This window comes from Ambystoma mexicanum, chromosome 13 (genome assembly GCF_040938575.1).
Source record: "Ambystoma mexicanum isolate Mex_15411 chromosome 13, UKY_AmexF1_1, whole genome shotgun sequence".
Classification (NCBI taxonomy): Eukaryota; Metazoa; Chordata; class Amphibia; order Caudata; family Ambystomatidae; genus Ambystoma; species Ambystoma mexicanum.
The window spans coordinates 682,515,162-682,536,821 of NC_090938.1; the positions used below are offsets into that span (position 1 = coordinate 682,515,162).

Genomic DNA, 21,660 nt, shown 5'->3' on the forward strand with positions numbered 1-21,660 from the left:
GGCAAAGGAGTGGTTGCAAAAATCGGCAAGGGCCGGAGCGAGGGTATCAATGTGGTCCTTGATAGTTTTAGAGGAACAGGGATGTACCTGTTTTGACAAGGCTTTCATAGATCGGACTTGTCTAGTGACCTCATCAGGAGAGAAAAGAGGAAAGAACGAGAAGGACGGGGACATGGCTGGAGGAGGGTCAGCGAGTAAAGACAGAGGGGAGGGAGTGTGGACAAGATGTCCTGGGTTTTTGAGATAAAGTGAGAGGCAAGGACATTGCAAAGAGCCTGAGAGGCAAGACGAGAGGTAGAGACTGCAGCAGGGCCGAGTTGTTAGATGCCACAGAGACACAGAGTTGAATGTGGACTCTCTTCTTGGTACGGACAGAGTCTCGGTATTGCCTCTGGAGTAGGCAACAGTCTAGTTTGTCGGATTCATACCAGGAATTGCACTTGGCTTTGAACTTTAGGCGGATCCTCATGACAGGGGCAAGAGAATCAAGAGTATCATAAATAGAAGAGTAGAAAAGGGACAGGGCTGTGTCAAGGTGTGAGTCAGCCAGAGGATGAGGGGGCAAGAACGTGGCAGCGAAAGCCTCGACTGACACACGCTTCATGGGCCGGATGTCCAAGAAGGTAGGTGGCAGTGTTGGGGTAGGATTGGCTTGTAGCGAAGAGAGAGAGAGAGAGATGAGAGAAGAGGCGGCAGTGGTCACTCCAAGAGAGGTGAGTGGACAGAGGGATAGAGAGGGGGAGGCCAGAGGAGATCAAGACATCAAGTGTGTTGGGCCAGAGGGGAGGATAGAGAAGGAGAGGGGATTGCAGAGGTCGCGAAAGAGCAAAGCTGAGGGACAGGGAGAATCAAGGTGGATGTTGAGGTCACCAAGGAGGAGGAGATGAGTGGTAGAGGCCAGGAGAGAGGAGAGGCCAGCCCACTCAGAGAGAAAAGAGTTGATTTGACCAGGGGGCCGGTTGAGAGTAGCAACAGTGAGAGAGTGGCTAGGAGAGATTGAGAACCTGCGTACAAGGCATTAGAAAGAGGAGTAAATCTGAGTGGGAATGATAGTGGCAGGAATCCACTCAGGAAAGATCAGGGATATACTCTCTCCGGGCCGGGTGGATCTGAAGGCAGAGAGGATCTTGTAGCCATCAGGGAGGAGAGTGTCAAAGCTCATGACAGAGCTGGCCGTGAACCATGTCTCAGTTAGACCGAGGACATCAAGGTCCAATTCTTCAAGGAGGTGGCAGATGTCAGAGGAGTGTTGGACAGCAGAGAAAGAGTTGAGAGTGGCAAGATGAAGAAGGTTGCCAGCCTTAAAGACATTCCAGGGAGGGGTACAACTCAGAGGTACGCCTTGCGGAGGTGCGGATGGAGCCCGAAGTGGAGCAGAGGGGGAGGAATGAGTGGGCAAGGTAGCCAAGGAGTGGAAGGAGGCGACAGCTGGAGATGAAAGGAAGTTATGTGGCGAGGGAGCCGCCTATTGAAGAGGAGATTGGCCTGAGGACCTTGGACAATAACAGTGCCATTTAGGTAGACATTAAGGATGACACTGGAAGAGTTGAAGGAATCCATGAGGACCTCCCAGCGAGTGCCACCATTAATGGGAGGAGGAGGAGACAGGACAGAGCACAGAGATCGTATGCAGGGTCAATAGATCCGGCGGGAGGATGACAAAGAGGATGTCAGTGAGGGTCTGTCTGGAAGAGGAGCTGGAATAGGTATCAGAGATAGGGAGGCCTGGGTTGGAGGCCAAGATATCCATTTTAAACAACTTCTTTCCAGTCTTATTGAGAAGGGAAGGCTAGTTGATAGAGAAGCAGTTTGAGTAGATGGGAGAAACACAAAGTGCCACAAGTGGAAAGAGAAAGGAGGTAGCGGGAGGGGTAAGAAAGTACAGTGAAATGGAATAGTCACTGGGATAGCAGGTTACAATCAATGACCATAGTTAAATGCAAAAATACACCCAAGTTTGACTTTCAAGTTAAAATGAAGGCCCTGTAGTTAGGGAACCAAGTGTGAGTCAGATGGTAAAGGCGAGTACAGACACAACTTCAATTGAGTACATAACACGGAGAGCTGAGGGTACCAGCAGAGAAGGAAGTACAAGGGAAATCAGAAAGGAGGGACTAACCCACGCAGAATGTGGTGAAAGAGTCATGGTAGTCCAATAGTCCAGGGGTAGCAACCTCAGGGAGGGTTTGGATGTGGCAGAATTCTCATGTAGCGGTCTGTAAGCGGACAGGGAAGCAGAAAGGGGCTTTGTGTGGGCCTTGGTGCACTGGGTAGGCTCCCACCTCCCGGTAAGAAGTGTTTAATAATTCAGATTTAATCTGGTTTATGATTCCTTAATTTATATATCTTTTCCCTTCCCTTTATTTATATTACTGGTCCTCAAACGGTAACATACACATCTGTTGTTGCTAGGTGCCTGGAAATCCCTCTGCTAGACCCAAACCACATCCACACATGCAGTGCATGGCTCTGGTGTTGATGGCCTAAATTGTCTTTTCAAATGTGTCCTCTGTCAACTTTTTGCCCCTGCCCTTTTCCCCTTTCCCCCTCAAATGGACTTGTGCGATCATCTGCCCTGCTTGGGTCCTCAGGATATAGCTAGAAGTGTGTTGCTTTTTAGGAGAATATATTACTACATGGGATAAGGGCTGTGATGTGGGTCCTTGAATGATCAGGAATGGGAGGGTCAGATGGATAATCAGCATGAAAGGAACTGCGGGGTCTGAGCTGGTGGGCTCAGGCATGGCTGGGTGGAGGTTGTTAGTGCACAGGAAGTTCAGTGGAGATGAACGGGCACTTGGATTTATGACTTGTCAGTGTCTCACGTTATCCGCAGAGCACATTCCTCAGTGAGAACAGGGCACGCCAAGACGTGGCAATGGGGAGATGGTGTTGGCTGGTTGAGTGAGGCGCTGGGGATGGGAGAGCTGCATTTGTACAGAGAGATGGATTTTCAGACCTAGTAGAAAGATGTCATTTGGGCTATGCCATTCGGGGTATTTCAAAAAGGTTTCCTAATGCTGGGCTTGAAACTATAGTGTATGTGTTATTTGCAATGGGGTGTGGTGTAATGGAATGTCGAGGGGGTTGGCTACGCCTCACCCTGGGTTATTACACAAGTTATGTTTCTAGAGTGATGATCGAGGGGGGGGCAAGGATTGTGTACTTCCCAACACTAATAAGATTGTTGTCTCTGTGTTGCCTCTGTTCCCCCTGCATTAACGCATCGCACCTTGAAGCACTCGCGCATTGGAACCTTATAAATGCAATAAAATATCATCATATGCCATCACAGTCTGTTTCAGACAGACACAAATGGAATCTTAGGTTACACCAGACTTTCAGTGGCTTGCATTATCTGTTTTACTGACCTTCAGTGTAACTGGTGAATGCCAGCAAACAATTTGTTTATTTTTTTAACATAGGTCACTTTGTTTGATGTTGCTTTTGGGGAGTTCACACCGACGCGTCTTGTACAGTATGTTTTAGATTTATGTCCTTCCTTCACAGAAATGAAACCTACCAGGCAAACACGCTCTAAAGAAGCTTCAATTGTTATTCGACCTTGGACGAAAGGGAGGATTCCCTATGGCTTGAAGGGCCGAAGTTGTCGAATACCCGCAAACATTTTAAGATTCACCATTTTAAAAATGGACATTGGAATATTTATTTTGTTTCAATGAAAACCGTTGTTCTGAGCGGACACTCTGCATTACGCCAAGAGAATGTAAATACCAAATATTATTTAAGTTGAACTATTCAGTTTAAAGACGAGTTTATAGACGAACGAGTAAAGGTTTCATTTTCTGATCAGTATTGCTTGCTTACATTGTTATGGGTTGTTTGTTGGAGCATATTGTGACGATTATTCATCGATGATCCGTAAACACAACCTGTATGCAGGCTAGTGATATCCATGGCATATTAGTGTGTGCTATCAACGTTGTATTAATGGATGAGCCGGGTGCAGAACATTTTCCAAGGGTACTTGGATCGATTGTCCAAATTTGATGTTGCCAGTTCCGTTACATTTTTTAAAAGGTAGCAGGCGCCCCTTGCTAGAAAGAACATGGCATGATAACCGAAATGCCTTTTGGCGGTACCTGCGACAAGGAGCAACCTGTCATCGTTTATGGTGGTCTAGCAAGAAGCAAGAAGCTGATGCCGAAGCCTTGTGATTCAAGGTGTGTTGAATGTGCATTTTCTCCCGAAAGGAACACTGTGTGTCTCATGATAAAGTTTTGATACTATTACCCAAGAACTTTCAATAATTGGTGGTAAATTGAAATCACCAGATGTTCTCTGAGCATTGTTTGTGAAATAAAAGCACATAGTAAATTGTAGCGTATTGATGTTTCCTTTAGAAATTGTGTTTTCTATTCTGATTTGGGACACACTGTGCTGTGAGAGGATGTGTGTGTTGATATTCAGGGTTCTGCGTCAACTGACGTTAAGATGTAGGTGATGACAGGGGGCGCGCTTGTCTACGCTGCCCACTAATGTAATGAAAATAGGTGGAGAACATCGCTAGGAATAGTGATGTCAGCTTCAGCGGCAGGTGATATGATTTAGTGCCGCAGGGGCACTTGAACTTAGGGCGATCAATCCACGGATAAAATTAGCACAAGATAGCCACGCCCGTTGGTTGATTTTGCATGTGTTAAAGTGCAGAAAACGAAGGTAAGGTGTATAGGAAATGTTTTTACGATCGATCACAGTTTGCTTAAAACCACATGCCGTAACGCTTGGGACAATCACATTTTTGATCGCACTATTCCTTTAATTTATTTCAGTCAGTTTTATAAGCCTTCTTCAGAAAGGGAGCAAAACGTGTAACACTTAAATATATGTTAATGTTAAAGGATATTTGTACCGTGCAGTATCACCAGCAGAGTGGTCCCCTGGCGGCTCTGAAAAAGGAAAAGAGGGGTGAGTTATTGGGAATAAGCTGGAAAAGTGCAAGAGAGCAGTGATGTGCTGTTGGCGGCCTCAGCCCGGTAAGTCTGTTGGCTCGGTTTGGGGTGTTTTTACGGTCGGTAGTCGTCGTGTGCTGTTGTGCGAGTCTGTGTGTGGTTTGTTTTGTTGTTGCAGTGTAGTGAAGTTTGTGCGGATTGTTGTGTTGTAGGCTTGTGGTTGTGTTTGGTTAGAGTTTGAGAGGTGTATGCAGAGGAGTGAAATCGTTAGTAGATTGGTTAATTGGCATTGCTGTCTGGAAGCGAGGTGCTAAACTTCCGTATTCTCTTCAGGTGGGGTGCGCGAGAATCTCTGCGTCTCCATTCAGATCTGGGGCCGTCCAACACTCACAGTGATTTTCACACATGGCATCCACTCACATTCAGCTTTAGCAACTCTGCAAGGTAACCAAGACAGGTCTCAACTGAGAGCAAGTAAGGCTACACATCAAGAGGTAAGTTCTCTTAGACTTTACAGTACCTCTGGTTAGAAGAAATGGTTCCAGCTGGCTTTTGTCCCTCTACATCTCTGCAGATCCTATTGTTCCTGAGCCTCAGTCGTGGGGACAAGTGGGAGGACGTCTGGGGACTCCTGCTCTGCAATGGGAAGGTCAGCGGCAGCAATGGGCAAACTTCAATTCAGCGGTCCTTCTGTGTTTCAGCTCCTCACTTCTGACAGTAAATAGTAAATAGCAACACCGTGGTTCTCAGATACCACTTCAGACTTTACTTGCTTCTGGTGTCTAGAAGTCTGTTGAGGTGGCTTAGGCTTGGTCAGACCTGCACTGGGGAAGCGCGGAGGATCTTCTTAGTGCTCGGGTCTGAAAAGCAACGCACGCAATCTGGTGTTCCTCTCCCTGGATCTTCGGTTCCAGCAGCAATTGCAGTGGAAATATAACTAGCTTCGAGAGGATTTCCAGACGGGATTACTTTGGAGTTGATTGGTCCCGCCAACTCAAAGGGAGAAGTCGTCCTTGCAGGGATTCTCTAGTCGAGGCGAATTCAGAGCTTCAGCACAGCAGCAGGGCTTCACCGGGAAAACCAACGGTCCAGGAGTTGCAGCAGGCGTCTCTTCCAAGTTCTTCTTTGGACTACTTCTTCCAGTGGTCGACTCTGCCTTCCAAGCCAAAAAACATCACCTTTTATCCAAGTTTCTCCCATTCATTCCAGCCTAATTGTCAATCACACAGCAGGGTGGCTGTTCTTGCCGGACAGCCAGCCGGCCAATTACCTTTAGGTGCATTCCTGTAACCAACGGGATTAAGCACAGGGAGTTTCGGGCACCTCCCTCACTTCCTGCCCCTGTTAGACATACTGGAGCCAGAGGCGGGAAAACACACCATGGTAGTAAAAAGTAAACCACTGTCACAAGCCATTACTTTGTAGGAAGGGTAAACAAAAATGTACACAATAAACTGGACAAAAGGGATACTAAGTACCCCCTGCAGCACTCTATGGTAAGATAGTGTGTGCTGGGTCTAAAAAGTTACAAAATGTAAGTAAAGTCAATTTCACTGCACTGCTCTTGGAAACAGTAGTTTCGCCAAGAGAAGGTATTTAAACCTTTGGGAAATCTAAGAGACTTCCCTGTGCCACTGCACTGAAGGTGCAGTGTGACACAATGTAAAGAGGATGCCTATGGAGTTTGTCAGACTCCAAAGTCAAAAGAAACACATAGAATAAATCACATTAAAATTACATGAGAGATAAAAAGTCCTAAAGTCCAGCAAAAAGAGCTATAAGAGAAGGTATAAGAGAATTAACACATTTCTGATAATTCTCCCTAACAGTACGTTTTCACTCCTTATGGAAATGGAAGTGGTTCTCCACTGAACTTATGGCATCTGGCAAGGAGTCCAGCAAGAGGCCCAATCAGACTCTAATATGGTGTTTCCATATATACTTTTCTTCCTATCGTAAGAGTTGAGCTTGACTGCTCGACCACTGCTACCACTAGGTCAGTCAATCGAAGCACTAAGCAACCGGTGTGTATAGGGTTAAGAAGGTACCCAATACCCTGACCACAAGTATGTGAGAAATGTCCCTAACATAGTGTAAACAAACCCTTTCAACTTTAAAAACATAGACACCTTAAAAGTCCTAATACAAATATTACAAAGGCGATAACAAATAAGAATAGTCAGAGGAAGTCTTAGTTTGGAGGAAGAGAATGGAAGCTCATGACTGCAAATTGGTCACAGATGTCACTGTTTGGGGACCTTTTTGCTCTTCTGAACAGTAACCCACCTGTGCAGTTCTGAATCTTCTGGATAAATCCTCTGGAGACAGGGATGGGACGGGAGAATTTCAAAAAGAAACAAGCGGGGAGATCCACGCTATTGGCGTTGGTAATGGCAGAGAAGGAAGGTGTCCTAAAAAGAATCCATAAAACAAAAGTGAGGGCTCATTTTTAGGTCCATTCACTTCTTTGTGTTGAAATAGGATATTAAAATGTTCCTTGTTAATGTGTCTGACACGCGCCCCAATTTCTTTCTTACCCTTTGTTATCGACAGGATGCGAGCCCATAATCAAAGGTGCGATTGGAAGTTTGCACATCGTGGAAGTGCCCTCAATTGTCACTGATACGTTCAAACCCAACGAACGAGGAACTGAGATGGGAAACAAAAAGGATCTACAATCAAATGCAAAACACTGTTTAAAGCACAAATGAACATGGCACACACTTTCATAGTTAGGTGTGAGCACAACTAGTCAGCATGGCATTCAAACCCAAAGTAGAAAAGAATGAAACAAAGGCACACGTAGCTTAAGGTAAGAGATGCCTGTTTGGCCTGCGGTGGTCGGCGAACCTTGCTGTTTCTGATCTACGCTGGTCTTTCTTCTCTGTGCCATCAAATCTAAAGGTATTCTGTCAGCCTGCGCTGATTGCGGTTCTACTGAGCTCAGGAGTAATTATGACAAAAATCCAAAATCCATTATGCAAGGAATTTCTTGCTAAGCATGAATACCAATAAGGGGGCTTTCCCCCTTCATACGCTGTTACAAATGTGTGGGTCAGGAATAGAAATAAAATTACTGGTACCTATTCCGAGTTACATTTAGTTTTCCATACCGCAGTTAAAGCTGCACTGTTAAAACACTAGGTCAGCGGTTGCCCATGCCACAGATATTAATTTATTAATTGAGTCCCATAAACTGGATGTTTCATTTATGACTGAAACTTGGCTTACAGACACTTCACATGCCATGTTTCACTGCTTAATTCCCCAGGGGTATTCAATTCAAAACATCAATAGACAGGGCAAGGTGGGAGGAGGAATTGCAGTGATCTACCGATCCCATTTAAAGATTGACCACTTTAAATCTATTCAGTGGGACAGTGTTTTCGAGATTGGTGTAATGACTCTTACTGTTACTCCAAAGTACTCGGTAGGGATCTTGCTGTCTATAGGCCCCCAGGGCCGGTAGAGGGTGTGGATGATTTCCTCGCTACAACAGGTATTAAACATAAGGAATTATTGTGCATTGGCAACCTAAATATCTGTCTAGAGGACACCACTAAGACAGATTCTAAGCAACTTCAGGAACTACTATCTCAACATGAGGTGTCAATATTAACGCAAACACCCTCACACAAATTGGGTCACTGCTTGGATGCAGTCCTGGCTAGAGGGAAGGGGATTGGTATGATTGATACAGTCCCCATGTTGTGGACGGACCACTATCTTAGGCTGTTCTCTATTAAGGCAGTTAAACATGAAACATGTGCCCCTGTATCTAATGGGGTTAAACTTGTCTGCAAAAAAAAGGAACTGGATAGCATACCTGGTATTGAATTAGGGAATGCGCTGACTGAGTGTACCTTATTCCAACACGGTACTCAAATAATGAGTAATATTTGTACTAAATATGCCCCCTTGAGACTAAGTATCCCTAGAAGACGTTCCAAGGTCTGGTATGCCGCCCAACTCTCTGAGCTTAAATGGGAATATAAAATACCATGAGAACAGATGGTTTTTGTTTAAATCACCTAAACATGCTTTATCAGCAAAAATAGCATAGAATAACTGAAAAAAGGCTATCTTTAGATCTAAATCTAACTTCCTGGCAGGAAAAATCACGGATGCAGCAAATCATCCCCAAGAGTTATTGAGATCAAATTGCACATTTTGTTAACCCCCATATGAATACCCCAGTTAAGATCTCATGTGAATGGGTTAAACATGTTCTTTAGTGAAAAGATTCTGAACATTCAGAATTATATCAGGCTCCAAATAGAGCCAGATCTCATATCCCCCTTCAATGCCCCTAACACAACTAAAGAAACTACTAAGGCAATGTAAAGTATTAATACTGGGATTGCCCAGTTTAGCTTTAAGCAGGCATCAGAGGAGGACATTTGTAGCCTTTTGTCACACCTAAAACCTACAAATGACTCCCTTTTTCCAATCCCTGCGTTAGTAGCTAAGCGATTATCGTTAGCATTTACTCCATTTAAGACTGAGTTCGTAAATGCATCGCTTACCCAGGGGGTGGTTCCAGATCCCTTGAAATTGTCAGTTGTTTGTCCACTGTTAAAAAAGGCTAGTCTTGATCCTAAGGATTACAATAATTATTGCCCCATTGCAAGTCTCCCTTGGCCAGGAAAGATTTGGGAAAAAGTAACCAAAAGTCAGCTACAGATCTACATTGAAGACAAGGGTCTTCTTCACCCTTTACAATCTGGTTTCCCCCCAAATTTGGGACGGAAACAGCATTGGTGGCTGTTAGGCAAGATTGTATGCAGTACCCTTTGGGTGCACTACAACAACCCTGACCTCCTGGCAATAGGAACCCAATCTTTGGTATAGTTTGTACTACACAGGTTGGTAGCATGTTGAGCAGCCAGGCTTATCTCAAGGGGGTGGGGGGTCAATTTGAGCTGTAGGGGAGTTACACAGAGGTTCACAGTGACAAGTATTCAAATAAACACTTACACACAAGGTTTCTTGAATAAACAATTATTAATGTATCAGTCAGTTAGAGTAAGCCTTCTTCAGAAGGGAGCAATATAACAGTAACACACAAATACACTCCAAAATACACACTCTTAGTTTCTCTAAATCAGCAGGTACCCATTTGGGATGACACACAGACACTTCCTACACCCTCAGGTAACTTAAATAGCTAGAACACTGTGGACATTAATATATCACTGGTACATTTAGATTAATACTGAGATGTGTAAAAGTAAAGAGGTTTTAGAATAAGACAAGAGATCACACAATTATTCTTAAGCAGGTAAATATTTTGGAAAACCCCTCAATACAAAGTAAGTTAACCCCTTCCTGGAGGAAAGGTCTAAACACACAATCAAAGAGAAGAGTCATTCAGGGAGCCAGGCCAGCCAATGTCAATTGGGCAAAAGTCTAGGTGAGCTGAAGCACTTCTTGCAGGGAAGTAAAAGTCTTGCACAATGTTTTAGAAGTCTTTGTAGAAAAGGTAGAATCAATGTAGGGCCACAAGCTGTTAGGCTTGTGAGTAGTAGAAGATGCAAGCAACTCTACAGAAGCAACCAAGACAGTACTGTCTAAGAGGTAAGCTCTCTTAGACTGTACAGTACCTTTGCTTAGAAGAAATGGTCCCATCTGGCTTCTGTTCCTGGGCAGCTCTGCAGATCCTGTTGTTCCTGGGCCTCAGTCACGGGGACAAGAGGGAGGACTTCTGGGGACTCCTGCTCTGCAATGGGATGGTCAGCGGCAGAAAAGGACCAACATCTATTCAGTGGTACTTCGCAATTTCAGCTCCTCGCGTCGCAGCAAAAAGCACCACCGTGGACTCTCGGATACCTCTCTGTCCTTTCCTTGCATCTGGGGTCCAGCACTCCATGGAGGTAGCTCAGGCTTGGTCAGTCCTGCTTACTGGGAGTCCGGAGGATCTTCCACAAGCTCGGGTCCGACTTAAAAGCAACGCACTAGATCTGGTGTTCCATTCCCTGGCACTTTGGTTCCAACAGCAGCAGCAGAAGTTCAGCCAGCTTCAAGAGGATGTCCAGACGGGCTTACTTTGGAGTTGATTGGTCCCACCAACTCAAGGGGAGAAGTTGTTCTTGCAGGGCTTCTCTTGTCGAGGCAAATTCAGAGCTTCAGCACAGCAGCAAGTTCTTCTTTGGATTCCTTCGGCCAGTGGTCGACTCTGCCTTCCAAGCCAAAAAGCCCTGCCTTTTATGCAGGTTTCTCCCATTCATTCCAGCCTAGCTGTCAGTCACACAGCAGGGTGGCTCTCCTTGCCAGACAGCCAGCCGACCAATTACCTTTGGGTGCATTCCTGTAACCAAGGAGATTAAGCACAGAGTTTTGGGCACCTCCTTCCCTTCCTGCCCCTGCCAGACATACTGGAGCCAGAGGCGAGTTTCACTTGTGAATCCCACCAAAGACAAAATGAACAAAGAGACCAAACCTGGTTTGGCACTCAGAGTAAATCTCAAGAAGAACCTTCCTGACAAGAAATGGTGAAAAAAGAAGACCGGCCATTTTGACGAAATGGGCACCCATGGTTGCCTTACTGTGGCTGCAAACGCAGCCCGCGGTTAAAACACCCAATGGTAGTAAAAAGTAAACCATTGCCACCAGCGATTAATTTGTAGGAAGGGTAATCAAAAATGTTGCATGAGAAACTAGACGAAGGGGATGACAATGCATTACTTACCGTAAAAGCATTTCTGATGGTTGTATCTGCTTAGATTCACATGCTGTGCATAGGTCCGACATCCAGTGGTCACTGCGGAGTATTGCATTTTGTTTTTCGTAGTCGAAAAGGGGACGTCGACAAGGCGTGTCTGTAACACTATCCCTATAGTGACGTGCGTTTTACCCACAATCCCTCACACGTCGAGGTCCCTCTGTTTGTATTTTTTCTGCCCTGAGGGATGCTTCTATACGTGAGTGAGTACAGAAAAGAGAGAGATGTAGAAAGATGTCTATGTTCCTTCCATCCGAGCGGGGAGTAAGGGTGGGCGCATGTGAATCTAAGCAGATACTACCATCAGAAATGCTTTTACGGTAAGTAATGCATTGTCTTCTGATGTTTGTTAATCTGCTTAGAATCACATGCTGTGCATAGACTAGCGAGCAGTATCCGGAGTTGGCGGTGGGTTATGAGAAGGAACAGTAGAGAAAAGATGTCTTAATACTGCCTGTCCCACTTGGGAGTCAGATCTAGAGTGTGCGTCTAAACAGTATTGTTTTGTAAAGGTGTGCACCGAACTCCAGGTTGCCCCCTTGCAGATGGACTCAAGGGGAACATTTGCAATGAAAGCTATGGATGCCCCCGTGCCTCGAGTAGAATGTGCTCTTGGCTTGAAGGGTAGTTCTCTCTTAGCAAGAGTGTAACAGAGAGTGATGCATTGAACAATCCATCTAGATATAGTGGACTTTGAAACTGCATCTCCTTCTCTTCCTGCTGCCACCGAGACAAAGAACTGATTAGTCTTTCTCAGTGGTCTGGTTCTTTCCATGTAAAACATGACAGCTCTGCGCACATCGAGTATATGCAGACTTTTTTCTCCCAGATTGGAAGGGTTTTGTAAGAACGTTGGTAGTTCTACTGACTGGTTCACATGGAATTTCGAGATGAATTTCGGTGCAAACCTTGGGTGTGTGGGCAGAACCACCTTGTCTTTGTGAACTGTTACAAAGGGGTCTAGAACTGAAAGAGCCTGTAGTTCACTTACTCTCCTAATGGAGGTGATAGATATTGGGAAAGCAGTCTTAAGAGTGAGGTGCTTAAGAGTTGCCTTGTGCATGGGTTCAAAGGGCAGGCCCATGAGTCTGGTAAGTACCACATTTAGGTCCCATCCGGGAGCTGGGTCTGCTATCGGAGGGTGTATTCTCTTTACCCCCTCCATGAAGGCTTTGATGACTGGGATTTTCCACCACAACACTTTAAATTGGGAAGTGGTGTATGCAGAAAGTGCCGCTAGGTGGACTTTAATAGAATTGAACACCAGACCTGAGTCCAATAGGTGGGTCGGGTACAGAACAATTTGTGTGGGTGAGCAGTCAACCGGGTTGATGCTTTGCCCTCCACACCAGATGACAAATCTTTTCCACTTACTAGAATAGCAGTGACAAGTGTTAGGCTTTCTAGCTTCCCTGAGGATGTCCATGCATCTCTGCGGGAGTTCTAGATGTCCAAACTCTATGATCTCAGGAGCCAGGCTGCGAAGTTCATGTTCTGAGGGCATGGATGCAATGTCCTGCCCTTGTTCTGTGACAGCATGTTGTACGGGCAGGGAGGTTTCACTGGGGGAGATAGGGACATCTCCATCAAGTGAGCGAACCATGGCTGCTGGGGCCACGAGTATCATGGTGACTTGTTCCTGGTGCATCTTGTGCACAATCTTGTTGAGAAGGGGAGTCGGGGGGAAAAGCGTAAACAAATCTCCCTGACCATGGAATCGACAGACCGTTCCCCTTGGACTGGTTCTGGGGGTATCTGGAGGCGCAACTTTGGCATTGTGAGTTCTCCAGAGTTGCGAACAGGTCTATTTCTGGGAATCCCCATTGTGTGAAGACATCGAAAACGATGTCTTCTTACAACCGCCATTCGTACTCTGAGGGCACAGGGAAGTCTCTGCTGAGTTCGTCTGCTAGCAGATTGAGTTCCCCTGGTACATGTCATGACAGTAGGAACATGTTGTGTTTGAGAGCCCACTTCCATATATTCTGGGACAGCTTGGACAGTCCTGGAGAGTGGGTGCCCCCCTGCTTGTTGATGTAGTACATGGCTGTGGTGCTGTCCGTAAGGACCATCACTGTCTTCCCTTGTAGGTGTTCTTGGAAGGCTTTTAGTGCTTTGAACACCGCCAGTAGCTCCAGTAGATTTATGTGCTTGGATGCTACGCTCGGAGTCCACACTCCGTGAGCGGTCTGATGGGATAGGTGAGCCCCCCATCCTGTGAGGGATGCGTATGTGGTTAGAGTGGCTTCCACTGCGGGTGTGGCAAAAGGTTTCCCTATTACCAGGTTTTCCTTTGTCCACCACCATAGCGAGAGAACCAAGGCCTGCAAGACCACCACTAGATTGTCCCATTGTCCGCTGGCCTGACACCACTGGCTGTTGAGCCACTCTTGCATTGGGCGCATGCGCAGGCGCGCGTGAGGTACCAGATAAATACACAACGCCATAATTCCTAGCAAGCGCATCGCTTTGCGCACCGTCACCTCTCGACTTGCCACATAGTGGGGGATCTGAAACAGCATGTTTTGGACCCTCTCGTTGGAGGGGAAGACGAGGCCGTCCTTTGTCCGAATTAGAGCCCCTAGGAATTGTTTGACTTGGCTGGGGTCTAAGCTGGACTTCTTCTCGTTGATGGAGAAGCCAGTTGAAACAAAAGGTCTACAGTCTTTTGGGTGTTTGAGAAGCATGTCTCGTAAAAATCCCCTGTTATGAGCCAGTCGTCGAGGTAAGGGTATACTGGGATGGATAACCTGCGCAGGTGGGCCGCTGCCACTGCCAGTACTTTCGTGAATACCCTTGGTGCAGATGCTATGCCGAAGGGTAGCACTCTGAACTGGTAGTGTTTGCCCTCTATCATGAACCTGAGGTATTTTCTGTGCGCTGGCAACATTAAAATATGAAAGTTTGCATCTTTCATGTTCAGTGTTGTCATGTAATCTCCCTGTGATAGCAGTGGGATCACTTCCAATAAGGTCACCATACGAAACTTTTGGGGTTTGACAAAGCTGGGTGCAGATCTAATACAGGGCGCATGGTTAGATCCTTTTTGGGTACAAGGAAGTACACTGAATAAATACCTTCCGTTACCTGAGATAGAGGCACAACCTCTATAGCTCCTTTTTCCAGTAGCTGGTCCACTTCTTGGAGAAGGATGGCGAGGTGTTCTGGTGTCATGCGTCGTCCCCTCGGGGGTCTGTATGTTGGGGAACTGTTGAACTCTATACAGTAGCCGCGGGCTACAGTGGATAGTACCCAGCGGTCTGATGTTATTCCCTCCCATGCTAGAAGAAAGGATGTTAACAGGCCCCCGACCGGCGATGCATGGGAGGGGAACCGAATCTTCGCGTCACTTGGTGTTGTTGGTGGCTTGGGAGCCTCTAGGGGTGGAACCCCGGCCTCTCCACTTGCCACGTCGTTGACCTCTCTGATTGTACTGGCCACTATTACCTTGGTAGTTGTTGGCAGAATACTGTTGTTGCTGATTTTGTTGCTGGCGTTGGCCACGAAAAAAGCGCTTGTTACCAAATCCCTGCCTGTTAGGGGGCTTTGAGATTTGGTCCAAGGTCTTTATGGTGTCAAATTCTTTTTTCGCATTCTCCAGAGCGTCGTCAACTGCCTTTCTGAAGAGGTTAGTGTAACGCTCAACTGATTCCCACGGAGGCGCTGATCTTGGCAGGAAGGTGTCTGTGACTCGAAAGGTGATGTGTAGAACCCGATGGGCTTCTGGGGTCGAACCTCTTCGCACTGTGTGTCGAACTCGTAGGGTGAGGTTTCTGCAGGTGAAAGAATATGGGGGTTAATGGTCTGGGTTGTTCAATGTTCCTCTTCCTCTCTCTCCCTCTCCGTAGAGCCCCCAGGTCAACGTGCTCACCTTAGATAGGTGAATGCTGGGCTCTCCATCTGCGTCTGGTGCAGGGCGCTGTTGCCAGTTCCTTCACTGATGAAACATAGGCCTCTTGGACTCAGAAGACCGGTACCGTCGTTAACTGCACGAGCAGCGAGTTTCCAGACACCTTTTAGTCTTTATAGTCTTTAGGTGCAAGGCACGTTAACATTGAACAGGACTTCGTATAATGCTTTTCTCCCTTTTGTCTTGCAGGACTCTTGAGGAAGATGGAGTGAAGCGCCTGGAAATGCGTGAGTAAATGCAAGCGCTCTAACTGTCTTTTCCTTGCAGCGTAGTTCGTGCTGAAGAGCAGGCGTTCCATTGCGAAGAGCGCGATGGGCGTAAGTAAATACCTGTCTACTGTCTCTTCTTTTGTCTTTCAGAAGTTGGTTTGCAGCGCCGGAGTCCGCGAAATGTCTGTAAGTAGATACAATGCTTTTATCTCCGCAGGCGGCGATGCAGTGTGAAGAAATCCAGAATTCACGGAGTGCCGGTAAGTAGTGATAATGCTTTTGTCTTCGCAGGCAGAGGTGCAGCGTGCCGAAAATGACCGCAGCCGATGGATCAGGTGAGTAGCACTGCGAGATAAGGCTGCCTTGCTAACCTGCTGTTTCTTGTCTCTGCAGGTGCTGCTGTCGACTGGATGCAGGAATGGTGAGTATGCTTCTTGCAGATTCAGGATGCAGGAATGGTGAGTATGACTCTTGCAGATTCGGGATCGTAAGAAGAAAGGCTGGAACAGACTCGGTGAGCGTTCTGCTGCAGATGCAGAATAACGCGAAGCACGTTTCGTCTATCGGGTGTGGTTTAAATAGCCTTGGAGTGATGAGGCGTCTTCCTCCACGGCCCTGCCTAGGTAAGAAAAGAGTTCCAGTTCCAGAAGCTTTCCAGTGCTGAATCCAGGGAGTGGAGCTTGCCCCACCCAGGTAAGAAAGTAGTTCCTGTTCACAGAGGACTTCTAAGAGGCTGGTAAGTAAGCAGCATGGTCTGCTGCAGGTAAGTCCACCCAAGCATCTGCACACATATTATGAGCCCGGCGCTTCCAGTGCCGGGACCGATGATTCTGATGAGCCTGGTGCCACCGGCGCCAGGACATGGTCCAAAAGGTCCCCGTGGGGACCGGCTGGTGCCTAGGATTAGGGTTAGGGGCCTGCTTCCAAGGACGTTGGGCTGGTCCTGGCTCCTTGGAAGCAGTGATCATGACAGTACACCCCCTCAAGGCCCCTCCTAAGCGTGTCTTCTCTGGGGGTTTTGGCTTGTCGGGGTGATTCAGATGGAATCTCTTGACCAGACGAGGTGCGTGGACATATTCAGAGGGTTCCCAAGACCTTTCCTGGGGGCCGTATCCTTTCCAATCAACCAGATAATATAACTTAGATTTGGAGATCTTGGAGTCTAGAATGTTCTTTACTTCGAATTCGAGTTCTCCGTCTACCAAAACAGGTTCTGGGAGGTCAGCCAATCGGGTTTCTGGTTGTACTGGTTTTAATAAGGAGACATGGAATACTGGATGTATTTTCATATGCGCAGGTAATTCCAATTTGACCGCCACCGGATTAACTATGGTAGAGATGGGGTAAGGTCCAAGGTATCTCGGGTTGAAGGTGCGGGGTCCTTTTAGAGGCAGGTGCTTAGTGGATAACCAGACCTGATCTCCTACTGCGTAGTGAGGGGCCTCTTTACAGTGTCGATCTGCTCCCTTTTTGACTTGAGCTTTAGCTCTTTGCAGATGGGCAGTGGCTTCTTTAAAAGCACGGGTAATCTCAGAGTGCAAATGATCCACAGCAGGTGTTTCGAATTCTTGGGGAGGATCCAGATTAGAGGTTCTAGGATGATGTCCGTATAATAGGAAGAAGGGAGTCTTCCCGGTTCCAGAATGAGTCGAATTGTTGTAAGCGTATTCAGCGATCCAAAGAATATCCTTCCAAGGGTTTTCAGTTTGTTGGAGCATGCAACGCAGATATTGCTCTAGAGTCTGATTTGTCCTCTCGGTTTGTCCGTCAGTTTGGGGATGGTGACTGGTTGAAAGTCTTACATCAATTTGGGCTAGACGACAGCAACTTCGCCAAAAGTGGGAGATTAATTGACTTCCCCTATCGGAGATTAAAACCGAGGGAAAACCGTGTAACCGAACGATGTTTTCTAAGAATTCTCGAGCCAATACCAAAGCCGAAGGTAGGCCCTTCAGGGGAATGAAGTGAGCCATCTTGGAGAATAGATCCACGATTACTAAAATGGTATTATACCCTGAGCATGGAGGTAAGTCCGTGATGAAATCCATGGACAGGGTATGCCATGGACAGGGAGGAATATCCAGAGGGTGTAACAGGCCGGCTGGTTTCTCCTTCTGACTTTTATTCTGGGCACACACACCGCAGGAGATTACAAAGTCTCTAATATCCTTCTTCCATGATGGCCACCAGAAATGTCTCTTGATCTTTTCCATGGTTTTGGTAATGCCAGGATGACCCTCCATTAGAGAGTCGTGATAACAGGAAATTACTTGTTTTTGTATTTTCTCACAGGGCAAGTACAATCGCCCTTGGAAATATGGTAGGTCTTGATCCACTGAGAATTCTTTTCCCTTTAATTGCCAGTCCTGCAAATCGGCCGGAGTTAGGAGTGACTTGACTGTAGTCTTGATGTCTTCAAAGGATTGAGCGTTGACCAACCCCAAAAGCCTTTGTTCTGGGATTATGGGTATTGGTTCTGGATTGGTCAAATGTTCATCAACTCCCATCCGAGAGAGGGCATCTGCTTTTCCGTTTTTACTGCCGGTTCGATAAGTAATTATAAAGTCAAACTCAGCCAGAAACAGAGCCCAACGAAGCTGTCTGGAAGACTGAGCTTTGGCCGTCTTCAGATATTGTAGATTGCGGTGATCAGTCATTACGGTGACTGTGTGTCTGGCTCCCAAAAGATAATGCCGCCAGGCTTTAAAGGCCGATCTGATAGCTAAAAGTTCCTTGTCTGTAATTGAATAGTTGATCTCGGAAGCCGAGAATTTGCGGGACCAAAAGGCTACTGGATGTAATTGGTGTGTGACCGGATCTCTTTGTGATAACACTGCCCCCATAGCAAGACTAGAAGCATCCGTTTCCACGATGTAGGGGAGTTCTGGGCGAGGATGTTTTAGAACAGGAGCAGAAATGAATTTAGCTTTTAAGTCCTGAAAAGCTTGTTCTGCTTCTGTAGACCATTCAAAACGTTTGTTCTTCTTTAACAGAGCGGTGATGGGTTGGACTATCCGAGAGAATTCAGGGATGAATCTGCGGTAAAAGTTAGCGAAGCCTAACATGCTTTGAACTCCTTTTACCGAGGTTGGTGATGGCCACTTGATGATTGCATCGACCTTCTTTGAATCCATATGAACCCCATTAGGTGACAATATGAATCCCAAGAACTCAACTTCAGTTACGTTGAAAACGCATTTTTCAAGCTTGGCAAAAAGGTTATGTTGACGCAGTCTCTCGAGAACCTTTTTAACGGGTTTCTGATGTTCCTCTTCAGATGATGAATAGACAAGGATGTCATCAATGTAGACAACAACACACACATCTATGAGTTCTCTAAGGACATCGTTCATAAAATACTGGAAAGCGGCAGGAGCGTTACAAAGTCCAAAGGGCATCACTTGATATTCGAATAGCCCATACTTGGTGCGAAAGGCCGTCTTCCACTCATCGTCTTCTTTTATTCGTACCAAGTGGTAGGCTCCTCTGAGATCCAACTTTGTATATATGCATGCTTCTTTGACTTGGTCCAGGAGTTCAGGGATCAAAGGTAACGGGTATCTGTTTTTAACGGTGATTTGATTCAGGGCGCGGTAATCTATACAAGTTCTAAGGTCTCCTTCCTTTTTTCGGAACGAAGAACAAAGCCGAGGAAGCTGGAGATTTAGAAGGACGGATAAACCCGTTAGCTAGGTATTGGTCCAGATATTGCCTGAGGTGAAGATTCTCTGGCTCGGTGAGGGCATAAATCCTACTGCAAGGAGGAGTTGTTCCGGGTATCAGGTCTATTTGACAGTCGTAAGACCTATGAGGAGGCAGGGTGTTAGCTTGATCCTTCCGAAAGACATCTTGGAATTCTTGGTAGTCGGGAGGCAATGTGGGAACCTCTGAAGAGATCGCCGCCACTGAAACTTCAGGCCGAGGATAACAAGTGGTAAAACATTCTGGAAACTGAACCGTCTTTGCTCGCCAGTTGATCTGAGGATTGTGCTTCTCTAACCAAGGGATTCCCAGAATGATCTGGAACTGAGGGGCCTTGATCACATCGAACACGATTTTCTCCCTGTGTCCATCTTGGCTCACTAGCGTCACTTCTTGGGTGGCGTGCGTTACTGGTCCGGAGGCTATCTCCGTGCCATCCATTGTAGTAATGACGTCTTTTACTGCCTTAGGGACAAGGGGTAGATTCATCCTTGATGCCATTTCACGGTCCACATAATTGCCGATTGCTCCGCTGTCGATGTAAGCTTCAATTGCATGAAAACGATCCGGACGTGCAGGATTAATGAGGACCATGGGCACCACGAAATGCGAGGTCACGGGACAGATCTTAACGCTCGGCAAGAGGACCTCTACACTTGCCGGGCTAGGTCGTTTCCCTGCTCGGAACTTGAGGTACTGGAATCTGCGGCTCCTACAGCCTTCTTAGCTGGTTTCACTGGACAGTCTCGAAGAAAGTGCCCCGAGTTCCCGCAATAGAGGCATAATTGCAGCTGTCTTCTTCTTTCCCGCTCCTTTTGGGTTAAAGGACCTTTCATCCCCCCTATTTGCATGGGTTCCACAGTGTCAGCTCCCTTAGTAGAAGTCTGTGGTTTAGAAAACACTCAGGTATCAAATTTAGAACGATCAGCCTTCCTGTTCTGTAATCTGTGGTCCAATTGGACAACTAAGTCAATATAGTCCGAACATTCTTGTGGAGGGTTCACAACTTGAGCTAACACATCCTTGAGCTCTCCACGCAGGCCTCTGTAGAAAAGCGTTATTCTCTTATCCTCGGGCCATTGAGTTTCCACTATGAGTCTGTTGAATGAGGCTATATAGGTCAAGAGGTCTTGATTACCCTGTCGTAATGAAAGAAGTTCATTGTCCAAGGCCTGCCCTTGTGCATGTCTTGCAAACAGTTTCTCCATGCTGGACTGTAAGGCCTGGAAATCATGTAAAACCGGATCATCCTGGGTGACTAAAGGGATCGACCAATCTGCGGCGCTGCCACTGAGATAAGAAAGCACGAAAGCCACTTTGGTCTGGTCTGTTGGGAATGCAGCTGGTCGACATAAGAAATGTAAGCGGCACTGGTTGAGGAACACTGCAAATTTCTTTGGGTCACCAGAAAAACGTTCGGGCGGAGCCAAGGGCACATTACCAGGTAGATTGATTTGCACTGGATTTACAGATGATGCAGAAGGATAGCTTCCTCCTGGAGCGGGCAGGGGTGTCTGTCCTGCCTGCGTTTGTAGCAATTGCCTAGCGAGGTCCTCTGTTCGCTCCTTGGAAATTATCAGTTCTCTTCTTAGAGAGCTTGTTTCCTGACGAGCTGCATGTACTTCTGCTCTTAATTCCCCGAGCAACTGGGCTAAGTGATCAGTGTCTGAGGTTTCCATTGCGCCTGGGTAGGAGTTTTGCGGTGGGCTTCGCGTTCTGTAACGCTCACCTGATTCCCACGGAGGCGCTGATCTTGGCAGGAAGGTGTCTGTGACTCGAAAGGTGATGTGCAGAACCCGATGGGCTTCTGGGGTCGAACCTCTTCGCACTGTGTGTCGAACTCGTAGGGTGAGGTTTCTGCAGGTGAAAGAATATGGGGGTTAATGGTCTGGGTTGTTCAATGTCCCTCTTCCTCTCTCTCCCTCTCTGTAGAGCCCCCAGGTCAACGTGCTCACCTTAGATAGGTGAATGCTGGGCTCTCCATCTGCGTCTGGTGCAGGGCGCTGTTGCCAGTTCCTTCACTGGTGAAACATAGGCCTCTTGGACTCAGAAGACCGGTACCGTCGTTAACTGCACGAGCGGTGAGTTTCCAGACACCTTTTAGTCTTTATAGTCTTTAGGTGCAAGGCACGTTAACATTGAACAGGACTTCGTATAATGCTTTTCTCCCTTTTGTCTTGCAGGACTCTTGAGGAAGATGGAGTG

The 21,660-nt window shown here is 46.8% G+C and overlaps 1 protein-coding gene across 1 annotated transcript in view; it reads right to left on the minus strand.

Moving 5' to 3' along the window:
- The window catches only part of MED1 (mediator complex subunit 1), a 509,499-nt gene that overhangs the window by 300,305 nt on the left and 187,534 nt on the right, over window positions 1-21,660 (minus strand). The window contains exons 12-13 of the mRNA XM_069634720.1: window positions 7,451-7,562; window positions 7,200-7,324 (exon numbers count right to left, since the gene is read on the minus strand). Of these exons, the coding sequence (XP_069490821.1) occupies window positions 7,200-7,324; window positions 7,451-7,562 (237 nt within the window). The remainder of the gene's footprint in view (window positions 1-7,199; window positions 7,325-7,450; window positions 7,563-21,660) is intronic.